This window comes from Staurois parvus, unplaced genomic scaffold (assembly GCF_062004578.1).
Source record: "Staurois parvus isolate SC_StPar_1 unplaced genomic scaffold, SC_StPar_1.0 ptg000291l, whole genome shotgun sequence".
In the NCBI taxonomy this organism is placed as follows: Eukaryota; Metazoa; Chordata; class Amphibia; order Anura; family Ranidae; genus Staurois; species Staurois parvus.
This window is the reverse complement of record NW_028318087.1, coordinates 162,538-181,868: the sequence shown is the minus strand read 5'-3', so window position 1 is coordinate 181,868 and position 19,331 is coordinate 162,538. Positions and strand designations below refer to the sequence as shown.

Genomic DNA, 19,331 nt, shown 5'->3' with positions numbered 1-19,331 from the left:
TGGGCTATTTTGGCAGCCAGTGGGGTAGGCTGTCAAACTACAAGAGCCACAGTGGGAGATTTGTCCATCTACGCTGTATATATATTTTTCATTCATGTGGTCAGCCTAAAGTGGTTATAAACGTCAGACATGAAATATGAACAAAGCATACCCCTCTATAGTGTGTACTTGTTTCAGTTTGAATCACCAAGTGTCATTTCTGTCTGCTGTTTTGTTCCTCTACTATCGGCATGAGTCACTTCTGACAAGTTTACCTGACACCAAGAGGAAAATGGTGACAGGGAAGGGTCCTCCAGCAGATTGACAGCCTCACCACTGTTCTTGTGAGTTGTGTGGAGGGGGCTTGTCTTTCCCCCCCCCCCCCCCATCAGCTCTCCTGACTGAGCTCTGCTGTGTGTTATTTTAGCTCTTCACCCCTTTTTTCCCGAACTCAGACAAGCTTTATAAATTCAGTACTTTGCAGTATTCTCCTCTCTACAGACGTTCAAATAAACAGGTACAACGTATGTAGGAGGATTTGTTTTATTCACTGTGTATCCCTTGAGACCAGTCACTTCACTGGGTATATGGAAGGGTTTACAACCACTTTAAAGCAGCTTGTCCAGTTTTATTGAATTAGGATGTTAGGTGGGAGCTCTAGCTACTCCATTCTCAGTTCTGCTTGGAACTGGCTATGGCTGAATACAAGTACGATTTGGATTGTTGGAGAACGCTTGAACATCTGGAGAGGGGGATGAAAATATAATCTGCATTAACAGCCTCCCATTATAATTCTAGTTAAAGGCACGCACAACTGAATGTTGTATCCACCTGGAGTTCAGTCTGTACGCAGATCATACGTAAGGATGTCCTAGCTGCATCCCTGTCACATGGATGACAATAGGGATGGAGTGGCTGCATGGACACTTTCATCATCTGTGCGGGTGCAGGTACATGGCCCCAAATGCAGACAGTACATGCTTGGGGCCGTCCATCTGCATTCCCACAGATGTCAGATTGGGAGCTGTGTCTGTGTCCGTTCAGATTTATATAGCAACAACAGTTTGCACAGCACTTTACAAAATGAAGGTAGACATTACAGTTACAATACAATTTGGTACAAGAGGAAACACAGGGCCCTGCTTGTTAGAGCTTACAATCTAGGAGGAAGGGTTGAGTGATACAAAAGGTAATATCTGTGGGGGGAGATGAGCTGATGGAGGACATAAATGGCGGTTTACTAGGTAGAAGCAGGATATACTTCTTTAAAGAGGTTTTCAGGGATTGTCTAAAGGTGGATAGATTGGGGTAGAGAACTCCATAGGATGGGAGAAGCTCGGGAGAAGTCCTGGAGGTGAGCATGGGAGGAGGTGACACGGGAACTAGAGAGCAGAAGGTCTTGGGAGGTGACACATGCTGCAGCTGTGACTAATTTACCTTGGCTTGTGACTAATTTAACTTTGACATGCAGCACTGCCTGTCAAACTCACCCTTTGGGGTCGATGAGACCATGTCACAATGATTAAGACTTGGATCACACTGCCGCGACTTGGGATCTGACTTGTGAGACCCCAAGTCGCATGACATGTGAAATCCCATGTTAGTCAATGAGAGCTGTCTTAATTAGCACTACTGAAGTCACTCCGGCTTTATAAAAAGTTCCTGTACTGCTTCAAGGCAACTTCTATCCAACTTGTGCCCATAGACTGTAATGGAAGTCGCCTCCAAGTCGGATCCTCATCTATATTGATGTGATTTGGATCTGACATTACAGAAAGATTACCCAGGCATTCCATGAAAGTTGCTTCAGAGTAGTACTCCAGTCACCTGGCAAAGTGGCAGTAGTGTGCACCAAGAGCTCCGTGTTTGGAATCTTCTGTGTCTTCTGAGCTACACATATTAGTACATCCAGAAAAGGAGCAGGCATTCGTGAGAAAGCCAAGCATATGGCTGGTTGTTGTTGTCACCCCTACACTGACATCACTGATAACAGAGAGATTTCCACAGAACACAAGTACTGTATATTGTTACGCCAGGCTCCTTTGTATACAAAGAAATAGCATTTGCATGTCTCTGAATTATTTTCAATTTTGAGTTAGTTGTCAGCATGCAAAACCTGCACAAGGGGTGTTCTTATAATGCCTAATACTTTGCTGCATTCACACTTTTTTTATCGGCCCGGAGCTCGGCTTCAGCATTAGTGGTACCCAAAATATTAACACAAAAATGTGGGCCCCTGGGTGGTTTAAAGTGATTCTAAGGATTCATTTTTTTATTTAAAATTATAAAACATGTCATACTTACCTGCTTTGTGGAATGGTTAGTGCTTGCTCTGGGGGTACTCGTGTGTGCTTGCTCCCGAGCCGACACTGCATGTCTGTGGAACACAGAGCGTGGCTCAGTCCTATCCCCACTTCCTCCTCACTGGCTGTGATTGACAGCAGCGGGAGACAATGGCTCCTGCTACTGTGTCTCAGCCAATGAGGAGAGACCCAGGAGAGCCTCGGCTCTCATGCACATTACTGAACTGGGATCAGGCTCAGGTAATTATTGGTGGGTTTATGGAGGCCGCTGTACACTGAAGGTTTTTTAGCCTTTACAACCATTTTAAGCCATAATGTTTGAGTATGCATCGCATCGCAGATTAGCACATTGTGACAGACTTACCTTAACCCCTTGACACCGACATCACACGGAACTGGGCTTTTTTCCGTGGGGCCGCATATTTGCGTATCTGTCTTTGTGCTGGGAGCGTGCCGCACTGCGCGCTCCCAGTACAAAGACCGCGGTGTGACTGAGAGCCCCGGGTCCTGGTCTAACGATCGGGACCCGGAACTCCCGATCCTGGGTCACATGATCTCTGTGATAGCCTCTGACTGGCTATCACAGTGATCAGTCACTGTTCAGCCCGGCCCCCTTGTTTTTTCTCTCTCTCTATGAATGGAGAAGAGAGATACATTGTATCTTTCTAACTCGTGGCATAGAGAGAAAAAATAAAATAAAATAACAAAGAAACAAATACTTAGATCAAGGTTTGATCTAGTTCAGTGCCAGGGTTATTGTTTGGGTCAAGGTCAGGGTTAAAGGTCAGGATTTACAAAAAAAATGGTGTCAGTGTGTTTATAGGTAAAAAAAAAAAAGACAAACACAAAATGTGTACTATTGTTTCTGGGCTGTACTACAAACAACAAATAACATACACATATATGGTATCGCTGCGATCGTCAAGAGCCGGAGAATTTATTTTGGGTTGTTCTTTGGTGGTAGGTTATGGTAGTAACAAGAAACACACAGCTAAACAAAAAACATTTTTTTTTTTTTTTTTTTTTTTTTTTTTACTATTTTGGGTCAGTTTTCCTTTGATAATAAAAAAAAAAATCAGGAGCTATTCATTACCATTTACCACCAAATGAAAGCCCAATTTGTCCTGAAAAAAAACACGGTATAATTCACCTGGATGTACAAAGTAGTTGCGATATGTACGGATTTACTAACACATGTCAACGGTGCAAAATTGTGCTTGGGCATTTAGATTTGTTTTACCCTAAGGCGTGAAGGGGTTAAAACAAAGCCTTCCAGCTGTCACCACTGACACGGGGCTTTTATCGTCACCCGGTTTTCCAGGTTCATGGGCTCCAGCCTTTTGAATGGCCAAGCTGTGATGATGTCACTCCCGCTCATGCGCGCAGGATTCACGGCTGTGGCACAGCTGTGTCAATGGGTGGCATGCTAGCCATTAAGAGTGCAATGCCCATGCATTGGTGACGTCACTAGCTGATACCAGTGTGATTGTCTCCAAATCCAAGGTAAGCCTTATTATATCCTTAACCGTAGATACAAGTTCAAAAGCAGAGTTTACATCTGATATAAATTAGAAAGACCCACAATTCTCCTAAGGTAGGAGGTTCCTGACATGTTCATACATTGTTTGCTTTGACTGCCCACATTCATTTTCTGTTGTTACTGCTTTTGTGTTATCTGTATGTATACCAGGGCCCTGGTCCCGCATTACTGTATCTTTTATCATTGCACCATGTTTTGGTCTCACTGAATGACTTTTTCTACTTTTGTCCTTTGTACTATTAATAAAAAAAAAATAAAAAAATTTTAGACTGGGTTCACACTGATGTGGTGTGGAATTTGCAGCGTTTTCTGTGCAAATTCCGCACCGCATTAGAATCGTGTTCATGCGAACCGCTGCAGGTGTGTATGTTAACAACACCCCGAAATCGGTCCACAAAACACAGTGCGATGTGCAGAATCAGATCACATAGGTGTGAATACCCATGCGATCCCATTCCAGTGCAGACCCAAAAAAGGGTCCTGCACCTTTTTGGTGTGGGTGCGGTGTGATTTTGAGCCATACAAAATGTATGGCTCCGATCGCACCGCACTCAAATCGCAAGTGATTTGCACAGGAATGCGGTGCGGTTCCTGTGCGAATCACATGCAATGCACCGCATTAGTGTGAACCTAGCCTGAAAGTAAAAAGGCCCATATTTTCCATATGTTTGTACACCCCATCATACCATACCAACATACCTAAAAGATAGTGGGAGAACTTTAGGGTTTAAATTCATTTTAACCATGAAACAAACATGAACGTATTACCGGTAACTAAAAGCAAACCCTTTTTTTTTAAATCACTTGCCCTCCAGAGGATTTATCCCCCCCCCCCCCCTTCCTGACCAGGCCATTTTTTGCGATACGGCACTGCGTTACTTCAACTTTTACGCTGTACATAACTTAAATGTCATTTTTTTTTCCCCACAAATAGAACTTTCTTTCAGTGATATTTGATCACCTGTGCGGTTATTTTATTTTTTGCACTATAGACAAAAAAAACTGACAACTTTGGAAAAAAAAAAGACAATATTTTTTACTTTTTGCTATAAAACATATCCAGTAAAAAATTTAAAAAATCAAATTTTGTCATAAATTTAGGCCAAAATTTATTCTGCTGCTACATGTCCTTTTGCTAAAAAAAAAGCCCAATTACGTGAAAGTTATAGCGTCCACAAATCGTGGTGTACAGTTTTGTTCAAAATAATAGCAGTTAGACATCACTAACCTGATCAATCACTATTTTTGGTAGAAATGATATTTCTACATGGCAAATAGTTTTCTAGCAGGTGTAGTAGAGTAATAGAAATCCAACTGACTGATGACATGCATGCTGCTGATTCTGTGTAATTGAATCACTAATTGAAAGGGGCATGTTCAAAATAATAGCAGTGTGGAGTTTTATTAGTGAGGTCATTCATTCTTTGAAAAACAGGTGGCAATTATTGCCCTTATTTAAGGAAGGAAGGCAGCAAATGTTGTACATGCTGTTTACAGTGCATTTCTCTCTGAAATTCTGAGGAACATGGGTCGTTCCAGACATTGTTCAGAAGAACAGAGTACCTTGATTAAAAAGTTGATTGGAGAGGGGAAAACATATAAAGAAGTGCAGAAAATGATAGGCTGCTCAGCTAAAATGATCGCAAATGCTTTAAAATGGCAAACAAAACCTGAAAGACATGGAAGAAAGCAAAAAACTTCCATTCGAATGGATAGAAGAATAGCCAAAATGGCAAGGATTCAGCCAACAATCAGCTCCAGGAAGATCAAAGAAGGTATAAAGTTACCTGTGAGTACTGTTACAATTAGAAGACGCCTATGTGAAGCCAAGCTATCTGCAAGAAGCCCCTGCAAAGTCCCACTGTTGAAAAAAAGACGTGCTGAAGAGGTTACAATTTGCCAAGTCGCGCAAGCATCATGATCTGGGGATGTTTCTCATACTACGGTGTTGGGCCTATTTATCGCATACCAGGGATCATGGATCAGTTTGAATACATCAGAATATTTGAAGAGGTCATGCTGCCTTATGCTGAAGAGGAAATGCCCTTGAAATGGGTGTTCCAACAAGACAACGACCCCAAACACACCAGTAAACGTGCAACATCTTGGTTCCAGACCAACAAGATTGACATTATGGAGTGGCCAGCTCAATCCCCAGATCTTAATCCAATAGAAAACTTGTGCGATGACCTCAAAAATGCAGTTTCTGAGGCAAAACCAAGAAATAGAGAAGAACTGTGGAATGTAGTCCAATCATCCTGGGCTGGAATACCTGCTCACAGATGCCAGAAGTTGGTTGACTCCATGCAACACAGATGTACAGCAGTTCTCAGAAACAGTGCTTATACAACTAAATATTAAGTGATTCAAAGGAAAGCAAAATCTTCAAACATTTTTTATATCAGTTTTTATATAGTAAATGATTGAGTTTGTAAAGAATACAAACACTGCTATTTTTTTGAACAGTCTAATATTCACTTTTCTTCAATTTTTTTTTTTTAGAGGAATAACACCAATTTTGATATATTTTTCTTCATGTTTTGATTTGGAATAGAATGTGTAGTGTTCCCAATGCATTTGTGTGTATGGAAATAAAAGCTATTAGAAGGATTTTGAGCTTTACTCACTTTTTTCAACACACTGCTATTATTTTGAACACAACTGTATATATACTGGAATATTTTATACCAGTAATGGTGGCTATCAGCGACTTATATCGGGACTGCCGGACTATGGTGGGCATTCTGACACTGGTTGGGAACTAACTGCCACTGACATCCCATGTGACAATAATACAGCGATCAGTGCTAATAAAAAGCATAACACTGTACTAATGACACTGGGCAGGAAGGGGTTAACATCTGGGGCGATCAAAGGGTTAACTGTGTGTTGAGTGTGTTTTACATTGTGTGCTGTTTTACTTGGGAGATATGCTGCTTTGTAGCTTTCTGCTGTGCAGAGATATATACAAAGCAGCATGTCCTTGCTGACAGGAGAGAGATCTGTGTTAAACACAGATCTTTTCCCTCTTAGCCCTGCCGACGATCACCAAGTCCTGGCTGGGACCCAGTGATTGACTTCCCCAGCAGCCAATACCGGAACAGGTAGGGCGGCGTGTGCACGCCCCCTACCTGGAAATGCAAATCACGCATATGTACGTGATTTTGAGAGCCATACCGTCCTATAGCAGCACTTCTGCTATAGGGCAGGAGGCAAGTGGTTAATACTTTTGGATAGAGTAGAGATGGATTAGAACACCTATTCGGTTTTTATTGCTGTCTGTGGCTACTGTAAGGAGATTCCCCCTGTCTATTTGTCATGTTTACCTTTATCATTGAAAGTGCAAGTAGAAGATAATTCCATATTTTAGGTTGTCCCCAGAACAGGAATAGAGGGGAAATCTTCCAATGGGGACACAAGTTTTGTTAACACATCAGGATTCCCTCACTTGGAGGAATTTCCATCCTTTTCATGTTTTGGCTATGGGACAGGAAATTAAGGGAAATCTCCCCAATGGGACACAGAAGGCAAAAAGAGGACGGGGAAGTTATAACCCTCCCTTTCTGTATTCAACTTTAATCTTTTTATTACCAAACAGAACCTCTGTTAACCATTAACAGACCAATATGCTTAGTCACCAAGACTAAAGCAGTAATCTATTACACCAACCACATTACATTTACCAACCGCTGTCTACCCCACAAAGGTGACATTACCCCATAAAGATGTCCCACAACCAGGGAAAATAGAGCAAAGGGGAGAGTGGGCAGGGGAGCAGGTCAGAAGATCCAAAGGGAAGACAGACCTGAGGTAACTGCCGATTCCACCAAGTGACAGTGCTGATTAAACAAGTGAAAGCTAGATGCTTTACTGCCTAAAGATCTGTCACCAATCCAGTGCTCGTCTGACTGAAGACCCACCCAGTAACTGAGGTAACTCTTTCTAGCAACAGCAGGCAGCTTGAAACACAACTGGAGGAACCAGCAAAGCAACCCAGAGTGACCTGGACTTGCAGGTCACCATAGTCCTCAATTAACCACTTGCTGCCCCGCAATGTACCCCTACGTCGTTGGACTTTCAGTGGCTATACCAGGATGATGCCTGCTGCTACCAGTATTGTTTTTAGGGCCAGTGGAGCGCTTCTTTGTAAAAAAAAAAAAAAAAAAAATTGTTTTTACAAATGCCCCCCCCCCCCCCCCCACATATGTAAATGGTGTTCAAACCACACACGTAAGGTCTTGCCACGAACGTCAGAGCAAGAGCAATAATTCTCGCACTAGCCCTCCCCTGTAACTTTACACTGCTAACTTGTAGACATTTTAAAAGCATCACCCATGGAGATTTTTAGGTACCGCAGTTTCACGCCCTTCCACGAGCATGCGCAATTTTAAAGCGTGACATGTTGGGTATCTTATTTACTCACCGCAACATCCTCTTTCATATTTTACAAAAAAAATTGGGGTATATATTGGTTTTTTCTTTTTGTTTTTTTTAATCAAAGTATTTTTTTCCAAAAAATATATATACATTTTTAAAAACTGCGCATTTCGTTTTTCGGCCAAGTGCATTTTGAATTTTCTGTTTCAGCACCAGAATTTTCATTTCGGTGCACCACTACTGTTTTTGCTTTCCCTTCCCAAGGGTGTAAACAAAGCCAGACAATTAGATCTGGTGTTCACCCCATTGTCCCCAACCCCTTTATGTCTAGAAAATGTCTATAAGATGGGGTGTTCTGTCTATGTCACTATAAAGAGGGCTCTCAGTTACTGTCATCCTTTTGACTGGCTTTGCATGTAAAGATAGCTGTATATAAATAAAAGATCTGTTGGTTCATGTGGTATGCTTTTTTGTTTCTTTGCTAATTACTTTGTTCTTGGGGAAAGACAAATGTGCTATGATGCAAGCCATGTCTCTATCAGTACAAATAAGGCGGATTGTGCTTGACCTCTAAGGCGTGTTCTTCTGCAAAGTACATGTAGATGGAAATTATTTGGCAACTGATATGGCATCATCTATAGCCTTCATTGTTTGCTTTATTCCTGTAGCATAACTGTGCCTCAGAAATAGAAATAATCTTATTATTGGTAATGAGGAGAGGCTGAGACAGAATGTACATTATTTTTGTATTTTTCTGATTTTGTCATGATTTTCCTGGATGCAATATTGTGTGAAGCCAGGTCTCCTAATTGGCTTACAGAAGAACAGAAAGCACCTTCTAGTGTGGTGTTTGAGAGACTGATAGACCTTCACTTGTTCTGTTCCAGGGATGCATCAAATCACCATGCTTTGCTGCCTTCTTAGGGTTGGGGAAGCCCCGATAACAAGTGCACTAGAAAACAGAGAGGGTGCACCAGCCTATTGCATTACCGCGGCAATATATTAATTAAAAAATAGACCATTATTATACTAACAAATGTGTTTATGCTCATCAACAAATTCAAAATCCAGAGATGTGAGATCCAATGTACATATTCTCTTACATGGGAAGAGCTCTGATAAAGAGGGGAATCCCCTTGAAACGCGTCAACCATACTAGACTTGTATGGTATCTTCTCATATAAGAGAGTATGTGTGCATTGAATCTCACATCTCTGGATTTGGAATTTTACATTTGTTGATGAGCTTACACACACTTGTGTTTTTGTGAGTATAAAAAAGGCCTATTTTTTTTGAATAATAACTGGTTTGCAATGGTAATGCACTAGACTAGTGAGCCCTCTTTGTTTTCTAGTACTTCTAATTGGCTTGCTTGTTCCAGGACAGTGACTAAGGAAGTACTGAAATCATGGGATCCCCATAACAGCCAGGGAGCTGGTAGTTTCAGGAGGGAAAAAAAGGCAAGTAGGATATTTCGCACACTCCGAGACTAAGGAGGTAGATGCGGCATACAATATTATGTATAAGCATATAATCAATGGTGATGGAGTTAGTGAAAATAAATCATGAGCAATATACTGTGATAAATATACAAATAAAATGTGCTTAGCGTCCTATAGGTCATTCAGATGCACCATGGAGTGGAGGCAGCCGGCCAGTAACGAGCTAGAGAGGCCCTGTGGAAGATCAGGAAGAAAGAGGCGGTGCCATCTAAGTGCAGTATGAAAGCTTTTTAATGGATAAAAAGTGTAGTAATACAGGCCACTCACAAAGCATAGGTAGGTTTGCGCTTGTAAATTAACAAGCATCTGCTGTAGTGGAGTAGTGTGAAGCCTCTGGATGGATGGTGGTCACCGGCATCTGGTAGTGATGCTGGTGGCTTTCAGCACATCCTCCTAGTTCTGGGATTCCATCAGTTGTGACGTCCCTTCTGGTCACGTGATTGCGGGCGTTGACGCTCATTCGAAGCATACGTGCTCCCTCATCAGGCCTAAGCTAGGTGTGTTAATGTGCATTCCCGCGTTAATGCATTCTAATGGCCAGAATTCTGACCATTAGAATGCATTAATGCCAGATGCTGGAGTGCGCATGAATGCGCATTAGCGTCCATGCAAAAACATGGCTTTTTACCGCACTTTTGATGCACAGACTCCTGGAGCAGAAAAAACCTTTTTAATCTTAAAGGTGCGCATGAGGCCTAACAGTGAAGGGACATTCCTTTGAGGACAGTAACGTACAGATTTTAGACAAAGAAGGCATGGCTGGAAAGCATAAAGGAGGCCATCTACTCTATATCAAAAGGGAACAATCTTGCTTCACTGCAGCAGCACTTATCACGCCATTCTAGAGCTACCCTAACATTTTTGTTCTGGCAGGTTCACACCTCCAGTTGCGTAACTCCAGTTAATACCAGCCCCAGGAAGAAGCTCCAACTCGCACCAACCTCACGTGCGAGTTGGAGCTTTTTCCAAGTCAAAGACCAAGAACAATCATTAGAAGGTGAGAGGGAATCAAAACTAGACACTTGTGCCACGTTAGCCATTGGATCAGCATGACCACCAGGGACCTGGGCAATGGCATGCTCCATATTTTCCTAACACTTTCTTTAGGGGGATTTATTTTCATCAGATAAACTAAAGGAGCCAGTTGGAAGAGATGGACAATGTTAAATCTGTTTTAAGAATAATTAGCACGTCCAGTTGTGAAAAATTACTACATAAAGGCCTCATGCACACTGGACGTTCTTTCAGCTGCCTCATGCACACTGGACGTTCTTTCAGCTGCTTCTAGGGGCATCTGTTGTGTTGGGTGTTTTTTTTTTTTTTTTTTTTTTTTTTTTTTCTGCTTCTAAGCCTCGGTTCACACTGGTGCTGCTTTGAAATCGCGCTACTTCAGTACTTCAGTTTGTCAAGTACAAATATGTAATTACCAAGGGTGATGAAAGTTTACCAAAGAGCCTGTTGTGAAGCATGTACCTGTGATGGGCGAGACAGCCTCTTGCAGTAAGGGAACTGTGGTCCGCACTCTCTCCTCATGAGCGGTCAGTTGCCCATAGCAATAGAAGCAGATGTGTTCTGGTACGGAAGAGGAAAAGTTAATGAAGAGCACGTATGAAGCCCGCACTAGTTGCTCAGCGGGGCCCCATTCCATTACTGGTAGTGAGGTAGCGGAGATATGCTGGTCAGGTGGACCAGGCATAGGCTCAGCATGTCCCTCCTAAATGCAGCAAGTCACAGTGAAGGTATACAATGACATGAGGACAGGAGAGTTAACTGAAGTACAGTTTGTTGTTCTTGTGTACACGTTGTATGGCCATCTCTAAACTTAATGGTCTGCCTTAAGGTTGAGGTGTCCCTGAAGGCAGCCCCTGCCTTGTCCCAGGGGATAGGTGAGCAGGACACAAACTAGAGTTAACCCATGTGTGAGGTGAGTGACTGTTCAGTGTTCCTGGTGAAGTCCAGAAGAATCCATCCCAGGGTTGGCCTCCTATGCGACCCATTTTTGGCTCCCAACAAAGGGGCGAACAAGGAGAGTGTGTCACTCGTCTGCCCCTCTACATGTGTTTAGCACTTGAGCGTTAATTCATTTCAGTGGCCAGAACATACTGATATTGCTGATGATGGGAGAGTTACAACCTCCATATACTCCCTAACCTTTTATGTCACCCACTCGCATCATATTGATGCCAGTGATTTCAGATTGAAAACTGTCATCTTTTATTTGTTTGTTAGTGTGAAAGCCAAAAAGGAGGAGGCTGGAGCTTGTGCTGTATGAGGGTTTGGCTATTTGCAAATGTCAGTCTCGCTACAATGACAGAGCTGAATCAAAAAGGCCGAGTTCTGGCTGAACTTTTGTCCTCTTGACTGAACAGATTTTTGTTGGTTGGAATGCATACTCTAATTAGTTTTTGTCACTTGAAAAAGCGTAGATATTAAATCCAGGTTTATGCTTAAAAAATAATCCCTTAAGATATTAAATGGGACCAAATTCTATGAACACTGAGGGGAAAAATGGAAGCACTTTAGGAACATATTAAATAGAGGTATTAAGCAGTGCATTCCAAAATGCAACAAATATAAAAGAGCAAAGATTAAACCTGGGTGGTTAAAGTTTAATGTGAAAATACATATTAAAGAGAAAAAAAAGGCCTTTAAAAATTATAAGGCAGAGGGGTCATTGCTGGCATTTCAACACTACAAGGAATGCAATAAAATGTGAAAGCACAATCAGGTTAGCTAGGATAGACCATAGGAGACGCATAGTGGAGGAGAGTACAAAAATTCTTTAAATAATATATTAATAGTAAAAAAAAAAGCAAGGACAGAACATATTGGCCCCATTAAGAATGATGAAGAGAAGTTGGTTATAAATGATAAGAAAAAGGTAGTTGTACTAGATGCATTCTTCTCCTTAGTTTTTACAAAGAACAAGGAAGGGTATAGCAATCAAGACTGTACCACTAGTAACACATCACAGCATGTACCCTTGTGGCTTACAGAAGCCAGTGTCCGAAAAAGACTTGAAAAGCTTAACACAAATAAATCACCATTACCAGATGGCTTACACCTAAGAGTTCTCAATTAGCTCAGTCAGGTCATAGCCAGACCAATATTCCTAATTTTTATGGACAGCATACTGACAGGAATGGTACCAATGGATTGGCAAATGGCCAATCCATCAATATGGTATCAATATTTAAAGAAGCGTAGATATCTATACCTGGAAACTACAGGCCAGTCAGTCTACCATCAAAGTAAACTATTAGAGGGGATGATAAGGCACTATATCCAAGATTTTTCTGATGAATATAGTATCATTATTAGTAAACAGCATGGCTTTACAAAAGCTCATTCTTGCCAAACCAATCTGTTAACATTCTATGAGGAAGTGAGCTGCCATCTAAGGAAGGGTGGTGGATGTGTATCTAGATTTTGCAAAAGCATTCGATACAGTCCCTCATAAATGCCTGATTTACAAACTGAGGTCTGTAGGCTTAGACCATAGGGTTTGTTCATGGGTAGAAAACTGGTTACAGGGGCGCGTCCAGAGGGTGGTGATAAATAACGTGTACTGGAGTGTTAAGTGGGGTAAAGTAAAGTAATGCATTTGGAGGCTAAAAATATGAACGCAAATTATTCACTAGGGGGAGAACCCAGGATGGAAAAAGATCAGGGGGTCCTAGTAGATGACATACTCAGCAATGGCATGCAATGCCAAGTGGCTGCAAGCAAAGCTAGCAGAATATTAGCATGCATAAAAAAGGGTATTTACTCAAGAGATAAAACTATAATTCTTACACTTTTTATAAAACTATGGTTTGACCACATCTGGAGCATGCCGTCCAGTTCTGGTCACCAGTCGTCCGAAAGGATATGCTTAAGCTGGAGAGGGTCCAGAGAAGGACAACAAAATTAATATGGGGGCTGGTGGACCTCCTTTACGAGGAACAGCTACAAACCTTAAACCTATTCTCCCTGGAGAAGAAACGCTCGAGAGGAGATATGATATCGATCTACAAATACCTCAATGATGATTCTAACATTTGGAATAAACTGTTTAGTCTCAGGGAGTATAAGAAGACATGGGGCCACTCAGTGAAATTGGAGGAGAAGCAGTTTAACCTTAAACTGCTTAGGGAGTTTTTCACTGTCAGGGCGGTAAGGATGTGAAACTCACTTCCACAATCAGTAGTGTTAGCGGGAAGTATTGATAGAGTAACTCTTAGATGGGCATCTTAGTGTGCACAATATGCAGGGATATGGAATAGGATTTTTTACATGAACACACATCTTTATTCAACCTTACTTACTAAGTAAATATTTTACCCTTTTGTAATGGAACGATGCTTGCAGCACAGTTGCCATATAGAATAGTTGCACTGAAGACTTCCTGCAAGTTTTCAACCCAACAGAATCCCATTCTGCTAACTAAAAATGTTTCCACGTGCTGTGCTTTTAGACCTCATACACATGGGGCTTCTAACTCATGTGCATCAAATCCCAGAGGCACAGGTGCAGCCCTGCTGCCAGCAGCTTGGACAAATCTATGACAGGCTGAAATATGTATTGGCTAGAAGCTGTAAAAAGTGGCACTTGTGTTTTAGGGTCATATGCGTTCAGAGACATATGCCTAGAATGTAGAATTCCTGCTTTCTGGGGATACATCCCTGAACACATATGGCCCAAAACAGGAATATAACTAGGTACAGCATCCAGCCACCGCATATTTTAGCCTGTCATAGATTGGTAGTGGGGCTGGATGCTGCAACTATGCCTCCTGGGCGGCCAAAAATGCTGAAATTCAACACACATGGGCTAAATGCCCTGCATGCATGAGGCCTTAGGCTAGGTTCACAATTTGTGTGCACAAAAGAAATTGCGTGTTTCCACCCATTTTCTATGTCAGTGGGCTTTTCTACAATTGACAGCACTATATAAGTACCTGAAATAAATAATAAATGTGTCCCTGTCCCTTTTGCAACATTGCGCTGCTCCGAATTGCATGGTGCATTGAGGTTTGGCGTGTGTGAAAACATGCACATTAAACCGTGCATGGGGATGCTTTTGGGAGTTAATAGCACGACCGCGCATCTTTACCCTGCAATTTTGCAAACATTCCCAGCATGCACAATGTGTGAAGCTATCCTTGGTTTCCTCCAAGGAGCACGCTGACTAATACTCAATCGATTTTTATTTACATTTTGAATAACAATGCGTGACTTCTATTTTGTTTGGCGACAGGAAATAGGTAAGGGGAAATGATTTTTAAACAAATCTGTTGAGTCTTGGAGTTTTCTACCTTCAAAATAAACCCAGATGGTCATTTTTGTTTGTATGACGCCATCTTTTCTATTTACGCTCTTTAGAATGTCTACAGACATGTTTTAATAACAAGCAGCAGTTACTAATTCCTAAAGCATTTAACAGATTGTATAGCCCTCAACCTCCACCTTCCCAGTTACACATTTAGAAAGTTTTTTTCTTTTTCTTTTTTTTTTTTGAGTATAGAGTACCTTTATCATCAGGTACTTGCTCTCACTTCCATATTCCTTGCCTTGGCGAAGATGTTTACTTGGTGACACATGATGGAGAGCCACAAGAGGAAGATTGATCATGTCATCAGTTTACTTTGTGGTTGTTTCAGGTGGATGCTCATTCCAAAGATGAGGTCATCAAAGATCTTCCTTCATTTGAAGTGGTCAACATGCCCACATATGGCCGAGTTTACGATCTTCAAGTGTAAATATTTGAAAATTAAATTTGTGGCCTGCACAGAACATTATCAGCCATGAATCACATGTACTTCTGTTTTCTCAGTAATAAGATTTTAAATAGCACTTCCTCCTAACGTCTGTGTTTGCTCAGAACAAAACCTATTTATAGTAGAATTCCAGCAAAATCCCAACTCGTCAAACCCTCCTAACACCTATTTTAACTTGCCTGTGTAAAAAAAGATCTATATATTTACCTGTATATGTCAGCCAGCTGCAGGGAAGAGGAGGGATCACTAACCACGGCTGCACCATGGGAGCCTATGGTTGACATCAACGCTCCTAGATTTCCCAGCCGTTCTTGGACACTCTATTCCTCTGCAGCTGCTGCTGGCTGACATGGGATGACGTGACTAGACCAGAGCTGGGTGAGAATAGGTAAGCTCATCAGTCATATCTAGGGTAAACACACTGTAGATTTATATCTGTAATGATGGAAAGTGAAATGATTTCATGCAGAAATAGATAGTACTTCACACAGCTAAGTGCTGTTTACCTTGGTTATACTTAATCCACCTTGGCTAAACATTTCAGGATGTCATTTCTCAGACTGATTGTATGTAACTTTGATCATCTTTGTTCACCCACACGTGCAGCTGAACACAAATTCATCGGGAAAGGTAATTTTACACTTTTTTTTTTTTTTTTTAATTGCACAGCATTTTTAATAATCCTATTGTTCATTACTAAGGCTAGGTTCACATCTATGCAGGTTGCATTTAAACCATTTCTGCATTGCGTTTTTGCACTTTTTTTTTTTTTCTTGTTGCTAGACCGATTTAAAACACATGCTTTTCTGCAGCATTTCCATTGAAGTCTATAGAACCAAAAATGCAACTTTTTTGCATACAAAAAAGTCCCTGACCCTTTGCAAAAAACGCATCGGGTGAAAACGTGCAGATGTAAACCTGGTCCATAGGAAATCATGTTAAATGGATTGTACTGCGTTTCTGCAAATCGCTGCAAAAAAACGCTTAGGTGTGAACCTAGGGTAAGAGGAGATGACTTACTGTAGTAGCACCTGTGGTGACAAGCAAAAATCTGTAACATCAAAGTGTTCTGGAGTTTTGCAACCTTCCTTTTGAAAACCATATTCCACTGTAGGACTCTGTTTTTCCTTAGAAACTGTCTAACCCTCTGAAGACCCTTATTTTAATCTGACCCTTCCTTGTGTTTTTCAGCCCAGGTCATTTAACCACTAGCCTACAGGGCACTTTTACCCCCTTCATGTCCAGGCCAATTTTCAGCTTTCAGCGCTGTCGCACCTCGAATGAAAATTGCGCGGTCATGCAACACTGTACCCATATGAAATTTTTATCATTTTTTTTCCACACATATAGAGCTTTTTTCTGGTGGTATTTAATAGTCACTGTGTTTTATTTTTTGCGCTCTAAACAAAAAAAGAGCAAAAAATTTGAAAAAAAAAAGTTTTTCTTTGTTTCTATATTTCTCCTTCACTGCGTTGATGAGGCGACACTGATGGGCGGCACTGATGAGGTGGCACAGATAGGCGGCACTGATGACCTGGCACTGATGTGGCACTGGTGGGCGGCACTGATCATCAGTGCCCTGATAATCAGTGCCGATCACTTCTTTGACAGTTGCTGGTTATCAGCAGTACTTTCCTCATGCAGTGACAGTGCAAAGAAAGTGCAGCCGATAACTGGCAACTGTATTTACCTGGTGATCTGCTGTGTCATTGGACACAACTGATCACATGGTAAAAGGCCGCTGTGATTGGCCGTTTACCGTATCACATGATCAGCTGTGTCTGTAGGACACAGCGATCACCGGTGGCGTCGGGTGCGTGCCACTGGGGGCGCGCAGGGGGTGTGTTCTGGAATGAGGTCCATGGTAGGGAAGAGGTTAAGCTCAACAAACCACTGATATGGTTTATGGCAGTGGTGTTCAAACTGTGGCCAGAGGGCCAGATGTCCTTTTGCTTGCTTTGATCTGGCCCTTAGGGCATTAGTCCCTTCACTGCCAGGAACACTGGGGCATCATTCCTCCCACTGACACCAGTGATGGGGCACTATTCCTCCCACTGATACCAACATTGGGGCACTTTTCCTCCCCCTAATACCAAAGATAGGTCATTGTTTACTGCCACTAACACCGGGACATTTTCTGCTCCTTGGGCACCTGATGTCCTCCTTATCAACCTACGACGTCATTGGTTGTTGGGGAGCTGGCAGCTGATCTGTGCGATGTCCAAGGTTTTAATGCAGCACAACAAAAACCTGTGGCTTTGACTAGCAAAAAAAGACAGGTTTGATTCACTTGCCAGCTTGTTGACAATTTTTTGGGCAACTTGGGGCAATTTATATGCATTTTGCCAAGGCACTCCTGATAAACCCAGGTATCCTGTTTGAAAAAGGCAGTTCTATCTGAAATTATAGTTCAAAAATTGGCATTAAATACACTTTATTTGCTTCATTTATACTATATTGTTTCCAGGTCTACATGTTTAATTTTCTAAGCTTATTAACAAATTTCATGTTTTCAGAGATGTGGATTTTTCCAGAATCTGAAATCTTCAGCATGGGATTGTGGTCCTTCAGCATCGGAGCCCTGGGAGCTGCAGTAGCTGGGATAATACTGGCCAACACTGATTATTTCCTTGCTAAAACTGAGAGAGCCACTCTAGAATATCTGGGAGATGCCGATCTACAGACTATATCAGAAGGTAGTTTTAATTGATGCTGTCCAATGTCCTGATTTTCCTTGCTTTTACATTGTTTGTAAGTGCTAGAAAATGGTTTCATGGCTTCTGAACTCTCCATCACACACACCATACCAGTGACATATTAGTCATACTGAACTTTTATTTATAACCATGCCAGAAGAAAAATTGTCATAGACAGTCTGTATTGTGCATAGTAATCAATTTTGATTCTCAGATTCCTTCTCATACTGCATACTGCATTCAAAAAAGAAAAGTAAGGTTTGCTGTTAGCATTGGAACCCTCTGTTAGATTTTTTTTTTTTTTTTTTTGCTCCAGGAGTATATAAAGAGTTTGGAAATTCTAGAGAAATGCTTAAATAATGCATTACAATTTAATTAAACCCAGGCGACTAAAATGTAGATTTTAGTCGACTAAATTACAAATAAACTAAAACAATTCAGATAACTAAAATACGACTAAAGCTAAAACAAATCCAGATTTGATGTCAAAATTAACACTGTTCACAAGTGTTACCAAGTTTAGTGGTGAGCTCAGACATGTTCTACTAGGATCAGAACCCACATGTTTGAGCCTGAAAGGAAGCGACCACCTGTACTGCCAATCATCTCTATCCAGGACATCCTGACCCTGCTACCACACTTTGGAAATGACCTAGATGCAGATGTTCAGTCTGTACAGGTGAGCGCTACTTGGTAGGCTTGCATACGTGGGTTCAGATCTTAGCCCTGAGCTCATTGCAGCTCAAGATTAGAAACATCACTTCAATTGATCAACCATTCATGTGCAGCCTAATATCTGACCCCTCCCCATGTTTTTTCCCACACACCTGTAGTGCTCTTCAAAGTAAATACTTATCTGCACAGTAAATCCAACACTGTCTTGCTGAGATCTGTTGATCTTGTACTACACAGCCAGTTCTGTACCGCCACCACCATCTTTGTTCTCAGCGGGTTGCCTCTTCCAGGTACAGGCAGCCAGCTCAGTGATGTGCTGGATCCATCCCCCCAAAGCTGCTCTGTGTACCCATCTTGCCCCTCCTGGGATATGTCATGTAAGTATCCCAGGAGGCTGCAGGACCATGTACATGTCATTCTGGCCTAGGCCGGAATGGCAGAAGGGGTGGAGCTGAAAATGTACATAAAAAAAAAAAAAGGAAATAAATTCCCACAATTCTA

At 41.7% G+C, this 19,331-nt stretch overlaps 1 protein-coding gene across 2 annotated transcripts in view; it reads left to right on the top strand.

The window, feature by feature from the left end:
• The window catches only part of PRXL2A (peroxiredoxin like 2A), a 71,028-nt gene that overhangs the window by 10,925 nt on the left and 40,772 nt on the right, over positions 1–19,331 (top strand). The window contains exons 2-3 of one of the 2 annotated variants that reach the window (XM_089682478.1): positions 16,066–16,089; positions 17,976–18,155. In XM_089682478.1, coding sequence (XP_089538604.1) covers positions 16,066–16,089; positions 17,976–18,155 — 204 coding nt within the window. The remainder of the gene's footprint in view (positions 1–16,065; positions 16,090–17,975; positions 18,156–19,331) is intronic. The other variant, XM_089682479.1, reaches the window with a different exon arrangement.